Source organism: Mustela lutreola, chromosome 3 (assembly GCF_030435805.1).
Source record: "Mustela lutreola isolate mMusLut2 chromosome 3, mMusLut2.pri, whole genome shotgun sequence".
NCBI lineage: Eukaryota > Metazoa > Chordata > Mammalia > Carnivora > Mustelidae > Mustela > Mustela lutreola.
Window position 1 is genome coordinate 8,899,071 of NC_081292.1, and position 25,665 is coordinate 8,924,735.

General features: G+C 48.5%; 1 protein-coding gene across 1 annotated transcript in view; it reads right to left on the minus strand.

The window, feature by feature from the left end:
• The window catches only part of TG (thyroglobulin), a 235,908-nt gene that overhangs the window by 173,436 nt on the left and 36,807 nt on the right, over positions 1-25,665 (minus strand). Inside the window, exons 19-25 of the mRNA XM_059168674.1 lie at positions 24,286-24,442; positions 22,602-22,826; positions 15,510-15,659; positions 10,951-11,121; positions 5,469-5,585; positions 4,701-4,816; positions 999-1,107 (exon numbers count right to left, since the gene is read on the minus strand). Of these exons, the coding sequence (XP_059024657.1) occupies positions 999-1,107; positions 4,701-4,816; positions 5,469-5,585; positions 10,951-11,121; positions 15,510-15,659; positions 22,602-22,826; positions 24,286-24,442 (1,045 nt within the window). The remainder of the gene's footprint in view (positions 1-998; positions 1,108-4,700; positions 4,817-5,468; positions 5,586-10,950; positions 11,122-15,509; positions 15,660-22,601; positions 22,827-24,285; positions 24,443-25,665) is intronic.

Genomic DNA, 25,665 nt, shown 5'->3' on the forward strand with positions numbered 1-25,665 from the left:
TTTCCTTCTTCCTTCTTCCTTTTTTCTTATTTATTTATTTATTTATTGTGGTTTTTAAAATTTTTTTATTTAATTTTATTTTTTCAGTGTCCCATGAATCATTGTTTACGCAGCACACCCCGTGCTCCATGCAATCCATACCCCCCTTAATACCCGCCACCAGGCTCACCCCTCCCCCCACCCCCTTCCTCTCTAAAACCCTCAGTTTGTTTCTCAAGAATCCACAGTCTCTCGTGGTTTGTCTCCCCCTCCGATTTCCCCCAATTCACTTTTCCTTCCCTTCTCCTAATGTCCTCCACGTTATTCCTTATGCTCCACAAAATGTTCATCATCACTAGCCCTCAGGGAGATTCAAATCAATACCACAACAAGACAGGAAACAACGTGTGTTGGAGAGGATGTGGAGAAAGGGGAACCCTCTTCCACTGTCGGTGGGAATGCAAGTTGGTGCAGCCACTTTGTAAAACAGTGTGGCAATTCCTCAAAAAATAAAAAATGGAGCTTCCCTAGGACCCAGTATCTGCATGTTCACAAGCCGGCAGGAAACAGGCATGCGCAGTGCAGCGTGTTATGCAGTAGTCCCCGAGTAGGCTTGGTGAGGGGAGGAGCTTGGAGGTTTGGACCATTGTGAGAAGGTCTGGTAACTTCCAGGGCCAGTGGAGACCAAAGGGTGGGGAGTGCGAAGCTTCATGAGTGGGAAGGCCCAGAGGGGCAGCCGCCAGGAGCTCAGAGCCCATCCCCCAGCTGGGGATGCTCCCCGCTCACAGGCAGCCCCCTCCGGGGGTTGCAGGGGACAGGCAGTCTGCCCTCAGCGAGGCTCTGAGTGCAGCCCCCACATCTGCTCTGCCACTTTGTTCCTCACCTGCAGAGAGAGCCTCCCCACCCCAGGGGCTGGGGACAGTGTGGCCCCTCCTTCAAGGGGCCCATGAGGAAGCAGCTCAGAACACCAACCAAGTAAAGCCACCAAGGCCCCCAGCCTTCCAGCTTGACCAACCTACCCTTTTTCAGATACACATCTGGGGACCCTTGAGCCCGGCTCCTCACGGTCACCCGACACTTAAGACTTCCAAAGCTGGTGGCCTTTGAATTCCCCAACGTGTCTTGATGCTGGAGACAGAAAGAGGCTGCATTATTACCCCGTGATGGTCAATTCAATTCCACAAACATTTATCCAACCCTAACCATGGCGAGGCACTGGGACCACAAACATAAAAAAGAGAAGGTTCCAACCCGTTAGTTTCTCCCAGTCTTTCAGAGCCCACAGACATGTACGCGGTAAATTCCAGCCCAGGGTGTTAGCTGCAGAGACACATGTTATTCCAGAGGGGGTCACTGTAGAAGAGGGAATGATTCATTCTACTGAGAAGGGAAAGCTAGACAAGTTTCCCAGAAAACGTGAATCTGGGTGGGGTACTGACGTAGGAGTAAGAGTTCGTCAGTTGGAAATAAAAGAAGGGGGATTTTAAGCAAAGGAAATGGCAGAAATGAAGTTAAAGAATTCTGTGGTGTTTTGAGGGCTAGAGCCCATGGTTCTCAGAGAGGAAAGAGAGGCAGGAGCCAGCCAGCAGCAGTCCTGATAGGCATAGCTTATGTCCGGTGAGGATCAGAGGAAGGTTCCTAAGCTTGGAAATGAGGTCAGACTTCCAAAGGCCTTGTCTTCCTTGCTAATCTCCAATCTCTCTTTCTGACTCTTTCTAGTACTCCCGCTGTGTGGGGCGGCAGGATAAACCTGTTTTTATCAGCTTGTGTTTGGTTCCTAGAGTTCTGCCTCCCCTCAGGGTTGCCTAACTGAGTTTCCCAGCTGTGGGAATCTTCTCGAAGGCCAGGAGCTAAAGCAAAGTATCTGAAGGAACAGCTCTTCTTCCTTTTTAGAAGATCTGAGCTCAGTGCCAGAATGATGGCCTGGGGAGGGGGGAGGGGCCTCTGAGACCCGGAGAGTCCTGTACTTCTGAGAAGGGCATGGGTGGCGGGTCCCAGCTAGAGCCCCCGTGTAGGGGGTCAGACCTGGAGGGCGTGGGGCGACTGTCAGCTGGACCATACACCAGCAGCCTAGACCCATGGCACAAGGTTCCTGTCTTGGTAAAGAGTCCCTTCCACACCCCAAACCTACCCCGGACACAAGGTGCTAGGGATCCTAAGGGCAGGACCTGGCACTAAGGTCTCAGCGCTGGGTGGTGTGGATTGTTTGCGTCACTCATGATCCACAACTGACTCCTTACCCTTGTGCCTGAGACAGCACTGAGAGCCCCAGGTCCTAGAGGGGAGCCCTGTGACAGCTGAGACAGGATTTCTGCCAGCTTGTCAAGCGACCCTGACAGCAGTGGTGACCACAATCATAACAGGCACTGAGCTCTTTCTCTGAGGCAGAAACTGTCCGGTAAGCTTTTCCAGGTATGACTTTACTCAGTCCTCACTAGAATTGGGAGATACAGGTGTCCTGCATCCTAGGTGATGACTCTGAGGAACCAAGGGACAAAGAGCAACAAGCTAGCAGTGGGCTGGGACCCAAACCTGCCTCCACAGTCACCTCCGGAACGGTCCCTGTGACAGACGGTCTCTCCTAGGCTGACGAGTTGGAGGGAGAGTTCATTCCTATTTTGCATTTTTTTTTAATGAAGAAGTGTTTTTACTTCTTATAGACTAAAATCCATACTTACTAAAGCAAGCAGTGGTCAGGGCATCAGAGGCTCTGATGACCAATAATTCAATACTTTTGTTCAGGGAAATGCCAAGTACTTATACGTGCTCAGAAAATATCAGCTATTTTCGTTATTAATAATCCTATAAGTTGGATCTGATTCTTAGGGAAATAGAGGAGAATTTCTTTAGGTCAGAGATTCCCAGGGATGTGATAGCTGCCCAGGAAGTGGGGTCACTGACTGGGACCTCAGACCCCTTGACCACAAAATACTATGGGGAGTGTGGACAGAGGTGTCCCATTTATAGAATCACATTGACACAGACCAGCCAAGGTGAGGGGACAGTACCTGGAAAGCCTGAATAAAAAATAAACCAACCCGTTCTGAGTTGTGCAACAGCCTTAATGCCTATGGGTCCTGCCTGACCATCACCAGCCTGAGAACCTGACCTCCCGCCCCACTCCCCGGCTCCATCTCCTCCTGGCAGATCTTAAGGCAGGCCTCAGTCACCATAGAAAGGAAAAATAAAGCCACAGTCATCCTCCCCCAAATGCTTTAACCTTTAAACTCAAAGGAGCTAACATTGCCCTGACTACTGTGTGTCTTGTGTTAGCTTCTCAAATCTTCACCAGAAGCCTCTGAGGTCCAGCCGCCATGTTACAGACAAGGAGTCTGAGGTTAGGAATCTGCACGTGGTCTAAAAGCCCCAAACTGGGGCGCCTGGGTGGCTCAGTGGGTTAAGCCGCTGCCTTCGGCTCGGGTCATGATCTCAGGGTCCTGGGATCGAGTCCCGCATTGGGCTCTCTGCTCAGCAGGGAGCCTGCTTCCTCCTCTCTCTCTCTGCCTGCCTCTCTGCCTACTTGTGATCTCTCTCTGTCAAATAAATAAATAAAATCTTTAAAAAATAAATAAATAAAAGCCCCAAACTGACAGGCTTGGGATTCAGTCCAAGACCCCTCCCTGTCTCTTCTCTGGCTCCTGCAGCTACAGACCCTGGCCTGAGTCCTACAATTCAGGGGTCCACCTTGCATGCCCTTTCTGGGATGTCACTTATGAACACATACTCACACCCCTGCACAGGTACGTGTGCAAAGGGCACATGGCAAAACTGCTAACACATCTACATGTCCTTAACACTGTGACATAAAGGGGCACCTGGATGGCTCCATCAATTGTGTGACCCCGGATTTTTGTCTCAGGTCATGATCTCAGAATTGTGAGTTTGAGCCCTGCACAGGCTCTGCGCTCGGCAGGGAATCTGCTGGAGATTCTCTCTCTCCCTCTCCCTTTGCCCCTCCTCCTGCTCAAGCGCTCTCTCTCTAACTAAAATCTTCTTTAAAATGTGAAATAAATTACGTACATCCATAGAATGGGTTGGTATGCTGCCATTAAAAAGAACGAGATTCATTTTAAACAGAGAGTTAAACATTATGTGAGATAATCAAGGTAGAAAATAATATTAAGAATAATATTGTAAGATCTTACCATTTAAACAAACCAAAAAAAGAAAAAAAAAAGGAAGCTTATAGACATTTTCTGGAAGATTCCATGAAAAACTGGAAGAGTAAAAATGGAGATCTGCATGTGGTTAGGAGTTGGGAAGTCAGGACAACTGCTTCCCTCTCTGCCCTCGTCTATCTTAATTCATGGTAACAGTGAAATCGCCAGCTTTGACCTCCAGACACAGTTACTTCATGTGGTTCAAACTAATATTTAACATTTTTCTTTTTAAACTATAATCATATTTTACTTGTACACTGGAAAGGAATGCTGGAGTCCAGCAGTCAGAGAGACATGGTATTTAGGGCTCTGGACAAGGTCCCACCGTCCCAGCGACCAGTCTGCCCAGTGAGATAAGCTGGTGGGTCCCAGAAGGGAGTGCTCATCACGGACGTCCCCTCTGACCCGGGTCAGGAAGCCATTCTGCTCAGACGGACGTTGCTTCACACAGCCGCAGCCTGAGCCGCCACCGGTCCATGCGGTCTCCATTTCCTGTAGTCTGATGTTCAGTCAGTCAGAGCACATCGGACACAGAACCCCCACACAGCTGCCACGACTCACCTGGGCCGAAGTCGTGCAGGCGATGTTGTCACTTGTCCAAGCATAGAAATCACACGAGACCTCTGATCCCACCGTGGACACCTCGAGGAAGCTGCAGGTCTCGTCCAGAGCACAGTCTGTGGGCAGAACGGGCCAGTCGGCACCTGTCGTTCTCAGGTGATGCTGAGGACAGATGGACACATGCCCCCACCCCCAACACACCCAAACACACACTCATCTGTAACGGGGACACCAGTGACCATCCCAGACTGGAGAGTTATGATCTCCTAACAATCCTTGTAATCTACACACTCAATGAAGGAGAGCTGATGTCGTCCTCTCTGGCCTGGCTGCTGCTAGAGAGAGAGAGAGTTCTCCCAACCAGGACAAGTAAGACTACGAGGAATCTACATCCTTCATTTCTGCTCCCCTGTGTTTGGCACCGCATTGTTCCTGGTACACAGTAGGTGTATTATAAAATTTGAAGTGAAATTATGAGTTGGATATACATTTTGGGAATCCATTGATTTTCCAAGTTTTTTTTTTTTAATTTAAATTAAATTAGCGAGCACATAGTACATCATTAGTTTTTGATACAATGTCCAATGATCCATTTGTTGCGTATCACACCCAGTGCTCATGACTTCACGGGCCCTCCTTAATGCCCATCACCCAGTGTTCCAATAAAGTGTAATTCCTCATCAGGGTTTCAATGGTTCTTTTTGATTTGTCTTGCCAAGGTCAGCTGAGCCGATCTCTGTGTGTACCCACCTCCTCACCACCCCTTACCTGTCAAGCACTGCAGCAGGGGGGACTCAGAGCCAGGAACTTTGGACCTGCCCACCGCAGTGACATTGGCACTGAGGATCACCTGAGATTCTGGAACCTTCTCAAATTTCCGCATCACTGAAAGGAAAGCAGATTGATCAAATGTGACTCTAAAAGGCAGGGGGCTCTACAGCCAGGAAAATGTCTAGTCAAGAAACCCCTTTCCATTCACAGCTCTTGGTCACACAGATGTCCCCAGGAGAGGAACTCTCTTTGAAAATACTTCCAGCTGCTTCGTATCTGATGCGGAGAGCTATGTGTAATCATGTCTCCGGCTGCTCCCTCATTGTCAGGAGGTAAGGAGAAAATCCAATATTGTGTTCATCCTTATTACTCATTTTTCTCATTGATATGGATTTTCTCTCTAAATTTATAGTTTCTGGTCCTGATCATTGAATGCTAATTATCTTATAATTATTTTATTAAAAATTGAAATTTTATTTCCATAAAACAATTTTTACTTCCTTCTGGAAAGCAGCAAGTTATCTTTCAAAAGACAAATAAGGCAGGCACAAGTGGGTTCACGTCCATCTGAAGACGTGTCCTGTGGCCCAGGCATCTTCATCACAGTCTTTGAGTGATATGTCAGTGTCTGTTTCTCTAACTACCATCAACACGCCTGAGTTCTTCTCTGGTAGGAATGACAGAGACACATGCTCAGGGAACTAAACAGAGAAGAAGAAATAAATATAAGATCTCGAGACTTATAATAAGACTCAGAATTCATTCTTCACCAAGTGAAAAGTACAGTGGGCAACTCACAAGGAATGAGACTCATTTTTGAAACAAACAAACAAACAAATGCCCAGAAGTGTCAATGGTTTGTGAATAACTATCAAAACCAAGCCCTAAACTAAAACAGACGGAATTACAAACACACACAAAAGCACCATTCTCATACACTATTGCTTCGTGAAACAGACTTGTGGCTGGATTGCTTTTTATCACGTCAATATAGTCAAGACCACCCAAAGCAAACTCTTCTCCATGTTTATAATTAGTGCAGAAAAACAAAGTTTATTCCTTCTGACAAAAAGTTGGGAGACAGGATGCTATTACAAGAGAAATAGCATGTTTTACGCCTTCACAAATTCTGATATAGAAAAAAATTCAAATTCTACCAGGCATTCCTTCCATGTTGATCACTGAAGTTGTCAAGTTCATGGCTCAGCCCACACTCAATGATTCTGTTTTCATCTCTTCCTCTCTCTCCCTCTTATTTATTTATATATTTATTTTGAAATTTTTACGCCCCTTGCTCTCTTGTTTATAGAGTCTACAGGTTCCAGTCCAGCAAACCCCAAGCTATATTCATCCCTTTGTCTCTAAAGTTTAACAGGTAGAGACAGAGGCTCACAACCTTGTAGCAAACTAAACAAAATTAGGTCTTTCAGTTTCCGACAGAAGTTTTCCCAGAGGCTGAAAATGCAGTCAGTGTAGCACTTCAGGTAGACAATCTGCTGGTTTTTGCAAAAGGGACACCCTGGTGATGAATATCATGTTGCAGCATCCTGCAAGGAAGCTCATTGCCAAACAGAACAGAAACAATCCAGGCACTAAATTGCTGGTAATTCCGTAGAATATTGCATTAGCTGGCAGATTTCTACAATCTAGGGGTACAATTTCCCACAGGCTGCATTTTGACTCAGTGGGTATTTGCAAATGTCTTGGGAAAGTGTAGAGGGTCCACATGAGAGCTATTTAGGTGCCCATCTCTTTCCAAGGCAAGGACAATGCTCTGACAGTTCGTGAACACCTGCCAGCTGGCAGAGTGACGGAGGCCTGGTGTCCCTGAATTAGCTGGATGCAGTGAAGAATGAACCAAAGACTACCGAGATCATCGCAGCCCCAGGAAGCCTGGGAACGTTGCGAAGATCCCCGCATAGACCTCTGGGCACCTGACATGCTCTAGGAAGTCTTGGGCATGGCTCAGCAAAAAGCAGAATGAGGAAATTGGATCTAGAATTAAAGGAAGATGAGCTTATGATATCTCCAGAAGCCAAAGTCAGCAAGTAAACGACTCAGTCTGGGCATAAACTAAGGGTTTACCCATAGGTGACACAGAGAAGACAGAGGGGAACTGCCACAAAGGGAGGGGGCAGGCAGTGGGGGAAGAGGGCCAGCTCTCCCGAGTCCCTCCCTCGGGCGCTACCACCCCTTACCGACTCTGTGTCCTGGTGCACATTTCAATCTCTGAGAGCCTGATTTTGTGGTTGGGAGGATGAAACCAAAGAACATGGAAAAGCTGGTACACGACCGCAGTTCAGCAGCTGCCGGTCCCTTGGCGCCCCTCAAGGACACCTGCCGCACTCACTATCAGGGCCTGTCAAACTGGCTGCAGGAATGCCAGTGGTGGGAAACTCTCCATCCCTGATGGTCTTTTGGGAACAATTTCAAAGAGGCCCAAATGATTACAGCAACTCTCTCATTCTGCTGACAAGCACCAACGACCACAGGATAGAACAAAAAGTAAGCTACAATCCTAGCCCCAAAGGGTAATATTACCTAAGGAGGCTAGAACCCAGAGTGGAGGGTGAGGCATGTGATTCTACTTTATCCCGAGAGCAGTGCAGAACCTCTGAAGAGTGGTAAGGGGCAATGCATAAACAGAAGAGCCTTGTAGATAGTTGTTCTGAAGCATCGTGGAAAAATCGTTGTGGGGGGGGGGGGGCTCACGCTGGAGCAGGAGGACGAGGGCAGGTCACAGTAGTAATCCCTGTGGGTGGAAACCCAGAGCTGGACACAGCAGGTGGATAGGAGGCAAATCTCCCCCACCCTAACCCTACCTGCAGATAAAGCTGACATCTATAGCTGGGCTTTTTCTAGAGGACAAAGGCCTGAAAAATAGGACTGCAATCCCTCTCCCCGAGGGGAAGCTCCTCTCAAAGCCAAGTTGATTGGCTTCCAAGAAGGGGCTACTGACATCCCATGGGGACCCAGCTTCTTAACATGGAAATCCTCCTGAGTACCCGGAGAGGGAAACCTGAAACTCCGAGCTTTGCATAAGAAGCCAGAGACCGTGAGGTCCAACCTGGAGGCTGTTCATCAGCTGGAGCCTCGCGGACGCGTCACTGGAGTTGACAAGGCTGTCCTGTCGCTCATAAGTCCTTCTGGGACCACTGACGAAGCTGTCCTTTCTGCTCTGGATGAGCATAGGGCCCAACGAAGCCTGAAACGCTTTGCCAAGTGCAGATTAAACTCTGGGCACCAAGGTATCCACAGGGAAGCAGAAAGGAGAGGAGTTAAAAGGCAAGCATTTAGGTGATGATCCTGGAATAGCCAGGAGTTGCCAGGGCTCAGCAAATTGCTCCGCACTGTGGCCGGCCTCGGCCTCACTTGGGAAGGGCATCTGGGTCCGCCAGCCCCACGGCCAAGAGCACCTTCAATTGTTAACGCCCCTGATTGCTGTTTCTGCCCAAGAAGAGGAATAATGGGGTGCAGGGGGAGGATTAGACTTTTCCTGGATTTACAGTTTATTCACGGGGACGCGCGCACACAGCTGGGTACACACATGCACCCACACGCGCACGCACGCACACGCACCCTTGAGATGCATTAGTGCTTTGTCGAAGAAGGGAATGATTGTTCTGAGCATTACAAAATGGATTTTCTCAGATGTTGGATGTGATTAGCTGCCGCCAGTTCCCTGGAGAGCAAGAGCACGTAGGCTGTGTGTATGTGTGTGTGTGTGTGTGTGTGTGTGTGTGTGTGTGTTACAAGTGTGTAGAAGTCTGTGTGCATGGGCAGGTGTGTGCTTCATAAGGAAGTAGATAACCCGAAGCAGAAGCAGATTGCTGTTATGGAAAGAATGGGTTTGGGGGTCAGACACTCACTGGTTCAAATTCTAGGTATGTTATACCTTGATTAGCGAGGGAGGGAAGTCATGGAGACAATTCCTGCCTAAGTTTCTTTGGCTGAATGATCGGCGACACTAACATCTACCCCTCAGAGCCTCTGTGAAGCTCACCACACTGCCTGGCTCAGGGCCTGGCCTGGCACGTAGTAGGCCCATGTACATCAGACCCTCTCTTTATGCAGAAATTTGAGAGAAGCACCTGGCTGGTCAGCGGGTTAAGCCTCTGCCTTCGGCCCTGGCCATGGTCATGATCTCAGGGTTCTGTGGGGGATCAAGCCCCCACATTGGGCTCTCCGCTCTCCCCCCCTCCTTCCTCCTCTCCCTCTCTCTGCCTGCCTCTCTACCTACTTGTAATCTCTCTCCCTCTGTCAAATAAATAAATAAAATCTTGAAAGAAAGAAAGAAAGAAAGAAAGAAAGAAAGAAAGAGAGAAGAAAGAAAGAAAGAAAGAAAGAAAGAAAGAAAGAAAGAAGGAAGGAAGGAAGGAAGGAAGGAAGGAAGGAAGGAAGGAAAGAAAGAAAGAAAGAAAGAAAGAAAGAAAGAAAGAAAGAAAGAAAGAAAGAAAGAAAGAAAGAAATCTGAAAGATACTGGCAGCTGGTGCCGGCCCCGTCTGCTCAGGTGTGCAAAGGTCAGCCAGACCTCGGGCAGCAAGGTGGCTACAGAATGGTCAGGCAAAGTCCTAAAGACTTAGAAAAGTCAGAATTGGGCATGCCTCTGCCTGTTCCTTGATTCGCTGAGGAGGAGACAGGCGGCTAATATGACTGAGTCTATTCATGATTCTGACAAGCTTACTACCTCTCTCAGTCACGTCACCGCTAACATGTTCCACTCCCCTGCAAGGCAGGCATGAACAGCCCCATTTGACCGAGGAATAAACTCTTGAGGGTCAATAGCTTGCTCAGACTACAGAGCTTCTCAAGGGCACCACGGAGATGGAACTAGTTCTGACCCGACGACTCCCATCACACTTGCTATTGTAGGTCCAGTGTCGGCTCACCCAGGACCTCCCCGCCCGTCACGTCACTGAACAGCTGTGCCGTGCTCAGGACGGTGCTCCACGAATGCTCGTTGCCCTTGTGGGATGATGTTGGCCCTTCAGGGTCAGGAGAATACTGGGGAGACTGAGGATCAGAGAAGTTGAGCGATTAGCTCTGGTCACCCAGCAAGTAAGTTATGGAACCAGGACTGGCATTCAAGTCTCCCCACAATATTCAGTTGAAAGAGAGAAGATGACCAGCTTATTAGAGGCACACTGCCCCCAAGAATGGGAAAATCAGCTCATTAATTATTTTTAAATCCATGCCTCATACACCCTGGAGTATTTGGGGGTGATGTTTCGTGATGTCTGAAGTTTACTCTCCAACGATCAAAAAGAGAGAGGAAGAACAAGGCGGAAAATGCTGACAGTTTTTGGACCTAGGTGGTAGGTGACTTGTTTATCCCACTTTCGGATCCTACATAGATTAAAAATTTCCAAAATAAAGTCAGAGACAAATGCAGCTCATGGGTTTCTCCGCTTCTAGGAGTCCCCTGAGAGCCTGCGCCCTCTCCCCAGCCACGTGGCTGATTTCGCCCCCAGCACGTACTCAGACACTGGGAGTCGGAGAGAGGAGCCTCCATGTCCGACCACCGTAGCCTCCGCCCCTCGCCGTCCACGCAGAAGGCCTTCCCGCTGTCCCTGCTCCTCTGGCTGGCATGGTACTGGCCGTTCTGGTCACACCACAGGCCCTCCTCACTCTTCTGACATTCAGTGACACCTGCAAACGAGACACACGTGCACCGTCACTGATGTGCTTTCGGGACCCCTTCCCTCGGGGGCCCCAGGTTCCCGTTGTTGACATCGGATTGCAAGTCACAGGTCTCACCCAGACACTCCCCAGCTTCAGATTCATCAGTGTTCCCAGCCTTTGGTCAAAAGACTATGTCCAGGCCCACTGGGGGGGCCACTAAACCCCGAGGTCTGGCTGTGCCCATCTAACTATACACACGCCCCCTGTGCTTCCACAGTCCACAGGGCACTCAGCGCTCGGAGCTCTCCTTCGTCTGATGCAATCCCTGCTTCTTCAGGGAGGCCCCGGGACCCCCACGTCTGGCCATTACATGCTCCTATCCTTCCGTACCCCTGCTCATTGCCACAGCACGGCTTTTCTTTCCGATTGTCCTTGTGAATGAATGGATTGACAGCTGCCCTCCTCACTTCCCAGAGAAGGTCCAAGCTGGCAGGAACTCGATCTGGTTTTGCTCCCTATAGGATCCCAGGGTCTCGCTCAGTGTCTGCCATAACACAAGCTCCCCCATTGTGAGACTGTGATTTATAATAAGAAATATTTGGGCTTGCTTTCATTTCTGGCACCCAGTCCCTGAAAGCTCCTGTCATTTCCTAAGCGGTGAAAGCCATAAAGGCATCTTTGGTCACATCATAGAGGTCACTTTGGGACTGCTCTCAAGGATGGGGTTGCCAAGACAAACACACATGTGACCAGAGCATTGAAACTTTCAGTCTCTATCCCTGACCTCTGATCACCAATGGCCAGTGATTCAATCAAGCCTTCTTTGTAATGACACATCCCTAAAAACTCAGAAGATGGGGTTTTGAGAGCTTCCCGGTGGGTGAACACACAGAGATGTGCGGAGAGCAATGTGCCTGAGAGGCGTGGACCCTCCAGGCCTCTTCCACACGCCACGCCCTGTGCCTATCTTACCTGCCTGTTCCTGAGATCTACCCTGTTATCATAAACTGGCAGTCTACTGAGTAAAGCATTTCTGTGAGTTCTGTGAACTGTTCTGGCAAATTAATCATATGAGGAGGAGGCAGTGGGAACCTTGGCTTCAGAGCCAGTTGATTGGAAATACACATAAAAGCCTGGACTTAGGAGTGACACCTGAGTGGGAGGGGGTCGATGGAGCCCCCAGCCTGTAGCTCGTCCATCAGAAACACAGGTAGTAGCCTGGGCTTTCCACTAGGCACAGGATGGGGGCAGTGGGGTCATTCTTATGGGACCGAGTCCTCAATCTGTGGGATCTGGTACTATCTCTGAGAGTCCAAATTGCTTATGGTTCATGTGGGGACCACCCCCCCCACACACACACATTGGAAATGGGTCCAGAAACACTCCTCGCCCCCCCCTCAAAAAGACCCAATCAATAAATACTAGCTGAATCAATAACTCTATTCCTGTGCTTAAGCTATTTCCTCTGCCCCGAAGTCTCTCTTCTCCACCTGCTCCATGGTTAGTCCCCACTTGTCCTTCCAGACCTGGCGTCCATTGCTACAGTAGCATAAAACAACCATCTCCATTATATTAGTAATTATACACATTCATCTGCATCCTCACATGTCTTCTTTTCCTACCAGACTCTCAACTCCCTGAGGACAGGGAAGTTATCTCTACTTGTTTCATGTATTCAATAAAAATTTAAGATTAAAAAAGGTGCTTGGGGGACGCCTGGGTAGCTCAGTTGGTTGAGCAGCTGCCTTCGGCTCAGGTCATGATCCCAGCGTCCTGGGATCGAGTCCCACATCAGGCCCTTGCTCAGCGGGGAGCCTGCTTCTCCCTCTGCCTCTGCCTGCCATTCTGTCTGCCTGTGCTCACTCACTCCCCCCCCCCTCTGATAAATAAATAAAATCTTAAAAAAAAAAAAAAGGTGCTTGGTACATTTTTGACAAATGATATCAAAAGAGAATACCTTGACTTGGTTCTCCAGGGCTGGCAAGAAGGTGGAAAATGTTCTTTCGTGCAGCCCAGGACTTGCGAACATCTAGTTTTCTGTATTTTAAGACTATTAGTCATATGACTAACTGATGATCAATTACAACTTTGTGGGGAGAGACTACAAAGGCTACTTTTTAAGTAGGATGTTTTGCATGCCATGCATGTCATATACGAATTAAAGCATCAATAAACCAACAAATAAACAAAGAGCTACTCGGTTATCAACAGAACCTCCAAAATCATCTGGTAGACTTGCACAGTTAGGAAACAGAGGAGGAAAGTATTTGTGGGTGAGGACAGTAATATAGAGGAATTGAGATTCTAAGAGCTAGCCTAACACCAAGAAAGAAACCAAGGAAATACTGTAATCACTTGACATCTCTTAAAACTTGGCAGACCCTCCTCCCCTGTGCTTCTCTTTCATGTGATTCCATCTAAGAACACGGATCAGACAAGACCACAGGCAGAATGGTGATATTAATGAGTCATGGAGATGTTCTTAGATACAAACATACCCAGAGAGTAGACTCTACCGTTGACCCTAGAGACTCACCCACCGAAATCTATTCTGTTACTCAAGGAAGACACCCAGGAGAATGGGGATGATATGACAGCCCTCCACTTCTGCACAGAGATGCAATCAAAGCTCACCCCCAAAGCAGGATGGGGATGATTCTTACGGTTCACCTTGAATATCTTAATGGGCCGCATTTTGTTGTGGACTAAAGGTTTATGTCCCGCCAAATTCAGATGTTGAAGCCTTACCCCTCAATGTGATGGTATTTGGAGGTAAGACTCTGGTGCTTAGGTTTAGAAGAGGTCATAGGGGTGGGGTCCCTGTGATGGGATCAGTGCCCTTATGAAAAGAGAAAGACACAGGAGATCCCTCACTCTGTGTATGCACCAAGGAAAGGCCATGTGAGGTTATAACCAGGAGGAGGGTCCTCACCAAGACCCTGACCATACCAGTGCCCTGATCTCGGACTTCCTGCCTCCCAGACCATGAGAAATAAACATTTGTTGTTGAAGCCACCTAATCTAGGGTAATTTGTACGTAGCAGCCCGAACTGACTAAGACATGCCTCATAACCATCTTACGAGGGAGGGATCATGGGCCCCATCTAACAGATAAGGAATCTGACACTCAGAGAAGGAACAAGGGAGGCCTCAGTCACAGTGCCAGCAGGAAGGAGCGGGGAACAAGCTGGGTCTGGCTGGTGCAAAGCCTCAGGATCCTCCTCTCGTCCCTGCCATTTCTATAGCACCCACCCACTGCCACCTCATAAACAAGGATCTGTACATTGCATTGATCCCCTTTTAAGAAAATATTCCTCTGGGGGGTGCCTGGGTGGTTTAGTAGGTTAAGTGTCTGACTTCAGCTCAGGTTATGATCTCAGGATCCTGGGATCGAGCCCTGCCATCCGGCTAGGTGCAGAGTCCGCTCGTGACTCTGAGGGACTCCTTGGCTGCCACTCCCCCTGCTCGTGTTTTCTCTCTCTCGCTCTCAATAAATTAATAAAATCTTTATTTCTGGTCAGGGAACTAATGAGAGAAGATGACTTGATCTCTTTAGGTGAATTATTTTAAAATTCTAAAATCTATTCAGATATAAATCTTTGATGGTTTGCTTCATGTTAGCATAATTTTAGGCAAACATGGAAAGATGCTCACAACAAGGCAGGCTGTGGGTCCTTGGTAGGAAAAACCCAGCAATACCCAGGTGACTCTCAAGTAAGTAGGCCAAGTGAAATCACATGACCTATGGGAAGGCCACATGTACACTCGGTCCTGAGAAATTTATAGGGCCAGAAAGGGAACATGAGCTACATACTTGTAATGACTGTGGGTGGAAAATGTCTTAGATTTCTTAATCTGATAAGGATGACTTACAAAAATCAGAAGTTTCAGAATCAGACAATGCCAAGACCAAACAAAGACCAGCTATGTTACCTATTAGTTGAATGACTTTGGTTAAATTACTTCTCTGAGTCTTCGCCTTCTTATCTGTAAAGGTTGGGCTAATAATATTTACCGAAAAGGGGGTTTGGTAGCATTTAATAAAATAACATTTAATAAAATGTCTGGCCTAGATCCCGACAGAAGAGTGTGGCATTCAGAGGTGGGGCCCCTTTGATTACTGTGCTCTCTATGCAATGGTTCTCCAGCATGGGCAACTATGTGCCCCACCCAAGAGACATTCAGCAATGTCCCCAGACATGTTTGAGTGTTGCAACTTGAGGGGAGGGTGTCTTACTGACATGTAAAAGTAAGAGTCAGTGATGTCCCTAAATAAACATCCTGCTATGCATGGGGCAGTCCCCAAAAGGAATGTTCTGTCCCAAAATTTCAATAGCGCCAAGGTTGAGCTACTCTGCTGTGTCCCCATTGCATTGGAAGGTTTCTCTTTCACACTAGAACCCTGCAGAACTTACAGTGCATGTGGCTGAAAGCTCCAGGAGAAATGGTCGTTCTGCCCAGGGGACATGAGACGCAGGCCATGCTCCCTGCCTGTTCTTGGTAGAATCCAACAGGACAGGGAATACAAATATCCTTCTGAAAATAGCTTCCTTCAGGACACTTAACTAGAAAAGATCAATAGAGAAATGATGTTAAAGAGAAGGCTCTTGCTTTGTAGGGGAACCTCAAAACACACAGGGTATGCTAATTGCAGCAGCAGCACAAGAGCTCATTCACTTAACCAGTACCCACAGAGAATCTGCTACCTGCCAGGTTCCCACAAACAAGGCTAAGCTGTGGGAATGGTAGACAAGCTTCCTGCTCCCCAAGAGCTGACAGGATGTAGGATAAGCAGCATCAGAAAAGAACTTCAGATATGGGTAAAGTGAGGCGGGAGAGCAGCACTTGTTAGTGATGAAGCCCTCTGAAAGGTGACGTTTGACACTGAATGATGGGGAACGCCCCAGGCAAAGAGCTAGGCGAGAAGAACCCCGAGCAGAGGGAACCACAAGGACAAAGGTCCTGAGGCAGGAATGAGTTTGGATTATTTAAGGAATGGAAAGGAAAAAGCCAGACAAAGCCAGCTATGAAGCTAGAGCTTAGTAGACAAAGGGAAGAATGGCCGGAGACGAGGTTGGAGAACAACCCGAAACAGGAGGGTCCATCCCTCGGCCACCATGGGGACACTGCCCTAAGTGAGGGCCATGATGGAGCCCAGCCAGGGGGAAAAGCTTTGGAGTTGGCCAGACTGGCTCATATCCCTCTGCCTGCTACTCCCAAATGACTTTGGACTTCTTAGAGCCTCCTTTTTCTCCTCCGTGAAAGTTATAAATAGTATCATCCCATGGGAATGCAGGATGATGTACAGAAGGCACAGATCATCATGCCAGACCCTTATGTGTGCTCAGCAAATGGTCATGATTTTTTTAAAGTTTTTATTTTTATTCTAGTTAATGAACACCCAGTGTTATATTCATCTCAGGTATACAGGATCGTGACTCAGCAAATCCACGCACCGTCCAGGGCTCATCACGACACATGCACCCCTCAATCCCCATCACCTATTTAACCCATCGCCCCCACCCATCACTATTTTTATACTTGAGGGAATCCTTCCTTGGAGCCGGCCTCAGTGCCCCTTCTGTCCAAACTGGGCAATCTCAGCAGGTCAGTACCACCACCTTTGACTCATGTGGCCCTTTCCTGTTGGTGGGTCATCAGGGGCATTGCTCAGATCTGGGACCACAGTGAGGTGAGACACCCAGTATGCAGGATTTGTGGAGGCCCTCACTGTTGGGTTGTTGGGATTCTGATTCACTCAGAAATATCAAGTGTGACCCTGAGATTGAAGCCTCCGAGCATCTTGCCCCCAGATGCCTCACTGGTCTCACCCCTCACCTCCCAGTGCTACCCGTGAGTCTGCAGAATCTCGCAGTTTTCTGTCCCTCTGACACCAAGTCTTTCCTAATTTGCTTCCCCTGATATGACATGGGCTGAGAAGCTAGAAACTCCAAGTGGAGAGACGCCTATCTTATAAGAGTTCTAAGTTAGGGTCCGGAAAGTGAACATGAACTAGCCACACTGATTTAAGAACTCAGAGAAGGAGTGGGAGAAGGAGGTTCTTTCTGCTTTCTTTGTTGGTGCTGGGTTGTGTTCCCAAGATATTGCCAAGTGACTTCCAGAAGAAGTGAGCTGTTCCCCAGTGAAGGTGGGGGCTGGAAGCTTGGCCACTCTTAGGACACTTTCTCTGTGCCTGACACCTGACCACCACACACCCGGGAGTTGGGATTTTAACTTCATTTCACAGAAGAGAATGCAGAGCCTTGGGACATTCGTGCTGACTCCCTAGCATGCTTTTCTGCAAAGGGCAGTGAGGATGTAAAATCAGAGGCTATGCCAAGCATGGTGCCAGACTGTTTCAACGTGTTACCTCAAGGTCCTATGAGAAAGGTACCATCTCCTAGACTGGAGACAGCTGAAGCTTGAAGTCAAGATGGACCAGGAGGTGGGGTGAAAGAGGTGGGATGTGAGCCCCATTCCTTGCAAACTAAAGCCTTCGCTCCATCCACCAGTTCAACCACCTTCCCTTGCCAAAGAAGTGAGTGCGGACATGTAGGGCATGGAGCTCGTGTTGACCTGACCCGTGCTACCTGTAGTGTGCACACGTACTCGGCACATCTGAGTAAACCAGAAACTCAAGAGACAGCTTGGAAACTGAGCACTGTGTTTTCCGGTCCGCCCTGAGCGATTAATACCCTCCCTCAGAGAGTGGGGTTTCATTATTCCTATGAGTCAGCTCGCTGATCATCTCAAGTGTTTGAACCCAGGACTGTGACTGTTTTTTCAGGAAGTCTCCAGATTCATTGCTGAAGGAAAACAAAGCCTTCTCCACCAGCCCGAGGTGTTCTGCTTGCGAACCCAGCGTGCAAGACGAGGGGTCAAAGAGGGGAACAGGGACTAATTTTTGTCGCAAGCTCAGTAACTTGCAGGCCTCGTGACGATGCACCAGGAACCTGTGTCCCGTTTCTCTCTGCTGTGTCGCCAAAGCCTTCACACCCGTGGGAACCCCATGTAAGTCAGCATGAGGTAGAGGCTCGATATCCTCACCCTGCCCCTGGCAGGTGTGGGCTCTCGAAGAACCCCTCCGTCCACAGCAACGGGTTGGGCTTATCAATTGACCCCCTCCACGAACTCGTCAGAAAACCTTTTGGTCTCAGTTCCCTCCCTCATAAAATGAGACAATTTGGCCGGTTTGAGTTTGAGAACTTCACAAAACTTCCAGGTCATGCTGTCCCTCCTGCCAACCCATCCCGATGGGCCCCAAACAATGACACACGTGTCTCTGTGGAAGAAGAGCATCTGGGAGGAAGTGCAAGTGTCCTTCACTCCTTAACCTGCTCTGCTTAACCCCATATCTGGCCCTGTCACTCTCCGACCTGAAATCCTTCCCCTAGGAGCCCCCTCAGTCTGGCCCTGGCCGGCCCCAGGCCCCTCCCATCCTGGCTCCTTCCTGGCTTTCTGGGTACGTCTCCTGTCATATCCCCACACACCCCACTCTCCAGCCACATAAGCCACCTGCACTGTCCCCCTACAGCCACAGTTTTGCGACGCCCTGCACCAGTCTCCTCTTCTGGAATGCCCTCCAGCACTGTAGCACCCTCAGCACGGAGGAACTCATGCACACGCACGTGCACACACACACAGGCACACACCCCACTTCTTGTCTGTTCTTGCCTGAGCAGCGATTCCAATGTGCCTTTCAACACTGCAAGCCGCCCCTGCCGCCCCAGCAAGTCTTCCCTGAATGCCCGGATTGCGACGTCAAAGGCTTTGACGCGGACATTTATCTGACTTTTCATTTCCCTCTTCCACACCCAGACTGAGTTCTTTAAACGCAGAGCTATGACCTTGGCCTGCCTAAGTATGCAAACTGATGTTTAACACATAATTACGATTTCTAAACTTGAATGGATGGCTACACGCATGGGTGGGAAGAGAAAAGAAAAGAGGAGAGAGGGAACAGGATGTAACATATTACTTCGGGGACAAAACAAAACAGAGAACTAGCTCGGTTATAAGAACTTGTAGTGGATGAGTGAAAGTTCACATTGTCTAGAATGGAAAATAGAAAATCCAGATAATCTCTCTAAGGTTTTCCTTAATGGACTGAACTGGTACGAAAGCTGCCGACAGGTCATTCTCAAGGGAAGCTGCGTGGTTGGCCTTGAGGCAAGAGGGTGAACGTAACTGACCCCATCAAAGCTGCAAACCAAGCCCCTTCCTCCCTGTGGTCTCTGTTCCCAGGACACAAGCTTCCATGCCCACATGAGTCACGGGAGGGGGACATTCCCACTCAACCCCCTGAGTCATTGCCCTCCAGAGGGAATCATACAGCTTAGCCCCCCTGAGATGCCACACAGAAACCCTGCTTCGTCTCCACAGGACAACGCTCTGCTTGCAGCCACACAGCTGTGTTCCAGATGTGCCTTGGAAGGGGCAAAGAGCCAATAAGAATAGACACAAGAATCCAACGGTGTGGTTTCACTAAGAGCCCCTTTGTTGAGAAGAGCGACACGTGATGCAGAGGACAGAGCATCTGGAATCAGTGGAGCTGAGTTTGGATCCCAGCAGGGCCAATCAACAAGGCCATTTGTGGAGCATTCCCACGTGTGAAGGAATATACTTGTATTGATTACATGATGTTGTGCAAACCACGACCCCCACAAAATAGGTCTTATTTTCCCTATTTTTCAGATTATGCCTAGCAAGGATGAGCAATGTCCCAAGAACCCACGCTGAGAAGGTGTTGGACCCAGAACTTAAAGCCACTTGGCTTCCAAGAGCTGTTTCCTAATACCACTGGCTCCCTCGTCCAAACTATGGGATTGATAATACCTGACCCTCTAGACCAGAGAAATGCTAGGAAGACCCAGCACATATTAGAAACTCAGTAACAAGTAGATATTATCACTGAGAGCAGAGAAAACCCAGAGTTTTCAGTGCTGCTTTTGTGAACTCCATTCTAGATCTTTCTAACCATTTGGAATAAGAAGGTAGGGCTGAATGGCACGATCAATGACTCTTTGGAGTCAGTAAAAAGCTATAGCAGCTGCAAAACAGAACGTAGGTTTATCTAGAGCTAGGACTGGCAAATCCCAGCCCATAGGCCAAATGCAACTCCCCTTCTGCTTGGCCAATAAAGCTTTATTAGAACACAGCCATACTCTTCTCCCTACCATGGATGAGTTAGGTCACTGAGACAAAAACTGTATTGTCTAGGAAGCCCAGAATACTTGCATTCTGGCCCTTTGTGGAACAAGACTGCCAAGTCCTGTCCTGCAGCAAGTGTAGCCCAGGCAAAACATTTTACTTAGTCCCATTTCCAGGCCACCCTGTGGTTCCCACTCGTTCTAAAACTCTGCCACCCTGAGTTCTGCCCACCAGTGCCCCTACCACTTACCATCCTTCAGACAAGACTGCTGTGCTCCTAGCTCAGCCTCTCCTGCCTGCTCTGTCTTTCCTGCTGAGCTGGGCTACCCATCTTGATAGACATGAAATAATCTAATCAACAAAGGAGTTCCCTAGAAGGAAACTCGGGTTCAGATTTCTGAACCAGGGCTTGATTTTATATGCAGGAGCAGGGTCATGGTGGAGGGGGAATGCAAAGGCAGAGCCAGTAAGGGGTCCCTCACTTGGCCCCTGCCTAGCACCTGTCTCCAACTCCTGATCCTCCTCCTCTGGGCACCATGTTCCCGGGAGTGCACCCAAGTAGGGTTCTTGGACTCCCTTCCCAACACTACCTGGGGTGACTACAAAAGCAGATTCTTGCTGCTGCTCCTCCAAATACACCCCCGCAACACACTCTTCCCCAACACACACACACACACACACACACACACACACACACACACAGAGCAGTGGAATCCAGGGCTCTTCCTGGTAAGTGTAAGAACACAATGGTGGGGGTTCTGAACGCCTCCATCACTCTGACCCTGTTTCACCCACCCTGGCAAGTGACACCTTCCACTCCACCTACTTCTTATCCTCTTTGTTTGGGCATCTCTATGGGATAGAAAGGGGATGAGCTCTGGTCCCAGAGGACCTTGGGTTACACACCCACAGATGATTGGTTTTATGAAGTTGAGTCCCTCCTTTGAGTCAGCCCTGCTCTGGACACGACACATGCTTTAGCTTGTTTCATCAGCTTCAAACTCTTCATCTGTTAAATGGGAGCATGATGTGCCACCAGGGCCCATCATGAGCAGTAAATACTTCTGAAAGTGCATTGTAAACTGCAAAATCTCCTGTAGATATTAATGGGCAGTGGGGGCAGTGGGTGCATCTCTGAGTTTCTGTGGTAAAAGTCAGCTGCATCTTAAATCCAATGTGGAGTTTAGAACTTGGCCCATTTCACAGGAGGAGAGGCTGTGTAGTTCTTGTGTTACAACCAATATAAATAATGGAAAATAAATAACTGAAAAACATCTTCCCTTTCTGTAACTCAGCAACAATGCTCCTCTGTCTCATGCCACAGGGGAGGAAGGCTTCTCATCGTGAGCCCTTGGAAGTAGGAGGCAGAAAAGACGGCCACATCCTGATCCTCGGGAGCCACAAACACAGTAGGTTACACAGCAAGGGGAAACTGGTCCAACCAGTTGACCCAAAGATAGGGACAGTGTCCTGGATTGCCCAGCTATGTGTGACCACCAGGGTCATGAGAAGAGAAAGACAGAGTCTGAAGGAGCTGTGACCATGGCAGTGTCCAGAGAGCTACAGCACTACAGCTTCAAAGATGAAGGAAGGAAGCCACGAGCCAAGACATATGGGCAATGTGTAGACCCCAGAAAAGTCAAGGAAACAGATCCCCTCTGGTAGGAACACAGCCCTGCTGACACCATGGCTTTTGGCTTCATAAGACCAGACCAGGAATTCAAACCTATAGAGCTGGATGATGATAAATATGGATTATCTTAGGGCCAGAGTTTGTGTTGACTCGTGATGGCAGCCAGACTCATGCAGCTGCCATTCAATAAACTTGCAGCTGCGTTCTTGGAAAACAAAACAAAAAACAAACAAACAAACAAACACTTCAAAGATACATAGGGGAAGGGCAAGGAAGGACAACCCCTGTTAACTTTTTCCAAGAATCACCTCCCATGAGGGGAAGTCCTAGTTTGATCAATGGCCATTTGGACGTGGTGATGAGGACCACATTGCCATAACCAGACTAAGAAATGTCAGCAGGCACACAGGATGGACATCAGCCTTCTCCACAAAGACAACATGGCCCAGACCCCAAGGCCCAAGCCTAGCAAGAAGAACGATCACTAGTTGTGATCTTACACTTACCAGGAAGAGCCCTGTGTCTCTAGTTTTGGCCACTACCTGATGGGGTGATGACCACATGCCTACACGGAGTCGATGACTGGAAAGGCTTTAGCCAGACAATTAAATGAGTGATTCCCCACTCTGTACATACAGAGTGATCTATCTCCAGGGCTCTGGTGGCCTTTTTCACAGCCTCACATGTCTGAAAACAGCAGTCCCAGGGGAGGGAGTGGACCTACCACACCCCAGTGGGTCCTGAGTGGCATTGCTGGTAGCCAAGACTTGGCGGAATCCTTCCAAACAGCCAAACCACGTCCTGGGAGAGGTGCCAAAGTGGTCTCCTTGAAGGAAGTAGATGGAGGTGTCTGCTGGGAAGGTCTTGGAATCCAGATGAAGCTGGAACCCTCCGCTCTGGATCAGATCTGTGAAGCGTCCAATGAGATCCTTGCCGACTAAGGCCTCCTCTGCAAGACACGGGATGAGGCAGGAATGTCACCACTGTTCTCTGCAAGGGCCAGGGGAGACCAAGGGGCAGAGCCACCCAGAATGTCGCCATAGAAATGAGATGTAAGCATTGCCTGGTTACTCAATTTACAGAGGGAGAAACTGAGGCCTATATAAGGGGACAGATTGGCCCAAGGTTACACAGGAGGCAATGATGCAACTAGGATTTTAACCCAGGTCTCTGGATCCTAGCATTTCTGTGGCACCAACATGAGACCTTTCGGTACAAGATATCCTATGTTCAGTCAGTAATGTCAGGTGCTCTATATGGGTACACAACTCTTCCAACCTTTGGCAAACCACGATCTCTGAACCTCTCTCTCCCCATCTGCTAAATGGGGCTGACAATGCCTCTCTTGTAATCAGTGAAGATTCTAAGAGCAAATGTGTGTGATGGGACCACTCAAAGAGAAGGCCTAGCCTCCAGGAGGGAACACAGCCATCTACCTCAGTGGTTAAACACTGAAAAGGCATCCAGCTGCTGATCCATAAGTATTTCCTAGGAAAAAGCAGACGAGTGTCACATCCGGAGTTGGGATGGATTCCCACACACAATCAGCACCATGCTACAGCAGGCTACTGAAAGCCAGCCGAAGGCCTGAAACCACAGTCATCAGCATGGACGCCAGAAATAAACATCTCCTCCTTTTGCATCTTCAAACACACCTGAATCTTCCAAGCTCTTTCCAGCAGCAGAAAAGGACCCCTGATTCCTAACACTGTTTGGGGGATACTATTGCCACGAGGACTGCACAATGAGAGACACTCAGTCTCTCCCCCAGGGTTACACTCTGGCAGCATTTTCCAGAAGCTCCCCATCGTCGAACCAAAGTCAAGCTGCAGCCATGACTGACCCTGGGTGTCTGGCCACTGGGTGGTAGGAGAGCAAAGGGGGCTGCCCACCCCCAGTCACAATACGGATTATATCTACACTGGCTCACAGCACCATTGCACAGTCCGCTCTGCGCCTCCTTCTCGGATCCTTCCACTCTCTCAGGTCATCCACACACCGGCCCCACTTGACACAGTGTCATGATGGGTTTAAAGAGCATAAGTGGTCTGAGATGTGTTATAATTGCAAGTGTGCAGAACATCAATTATAAACCAATTCAGATCCGCCTCCCCTCTCCCCTTCTTCACAACCGTCTCCTTCTCTGAGCCCAGCAAATCGAGGGAAGAATTAGAAACTATCCACGGAAGTGCAATCGGGAGATATTACTTAACTCTAGTAAGCCACTAGCAGGATGCTGATTCTTATATACTTTTTAATAATTGGGTCCTCCAAGGGCCAGGGCATAATTCACTCATTAACACCTGCCGGGAAGGCATTATAGGCTCTACTGTCTCCATAAGACAGATGGAGAAACAGCTTCCGAGAAGTTGTATAATGTTGAGGCCACATAGTGTCACCAAACATACCAATGTCATGCAAATCAGGAAGAGAAGCCGGTGGGACATCCTTCAGCGGCAGCTTCCACGTGACGTTCACTCCCAAACGCTCCCCAGTCAGACACTCCACCTGCACCGTGGAGCCGTCGCAGACAGAAATGGACACAGGGGTCCCAAAAGTCTTTGCCTATGTGGAGAGAGATCCCTTAAGTTCCAGAACACAGAGTCCCTGGGGCGTCTGGGTGGCTCCGTTGGTTGAACAACTGACTCTTGATTTTGGCTCAGGTCATGATCTTGGGGTCATGAGATAGAGCCCCAAGTTGGGCTCTGGGCTGGGCATGGAGCCTGCTTAAGAGTCCCTCTTCCCCTCTGGCCCTCCTCTCTCTCAAAAAAAAAATAATAATATATATATATAATATAATATATATAATATAATATATATAATATATATAATATAATATATATAATATATATAAATATATATTTGCATATATATATATATGTACATATATATATATATGTATATATATGTATTTTAAGATCTCATCTATTTATTTGAGAGAGAGAGAGAGAGAGACCAAACACAAGTGGGGGAGGAGGGGTAGAGAGACAGGGAGAGGGAGAAACAGACTCCCCGCTGAACAGGGAGCCCGATGCGGGACTCAATCCCAGGATCACAACCTGAGCTGAAGGCAGTCATTTAACAGACCGAGCAACCTAGGCACCTCCCCAACAACAACAACAAAAATTAAAAAAAAAAAGAAAAAGAACAGAGTCAGGAGCCAACCTTGCCGAGCCCACACCAGGTGTCAGAATGTGCCTTACATCACTTCCTTCCGCCCTCCCTTCAACCCAACCCCAGGGGGCAAGGCACCACTGGCCCTCTCTTCCCTCTGAGGATCACGAGGGTCCAGGCACAAATCAAAGTTGAGTGCCAATCGAGTTAGATTCCTTTTCCCTACAGCATTAGTATATTACTGATGAGAGTCTGTCCTGACCGCTTTAACTAGTGCCTGGCTTTGTTTTGCTCGTGTTAGTCCTCAGTGCCTGAAACCGTTCCCTAGCCTGTAACAGGCACACAAACATTTGTTAAATGGGAGAAAGAAGGGAGGAAGGAACAAACCTGGTGTAATGAAAGAGTCTAAAAGGACCTGGACTTAGCTCTGTGAAATCCTGGGCAACTTACTTACTTTCGGTGGGCTTTAGTTAACAGCTTATAACTTAGGGGTTACTGATGCTCGCTGGGCAGGGTGCTGTGATAAGCAGAGATAAGGAATGTAGAGCTTCTAGCCGAGTCCCAGGAACAGAGCCCGGGCTCAATAATTAATACATATTACTGCCCGTGTTGTCAAGTACATTTCTTTGGATAAAAGGGGGCGATCTATGTTTGTCTTTGTCTTAGAAGTATGA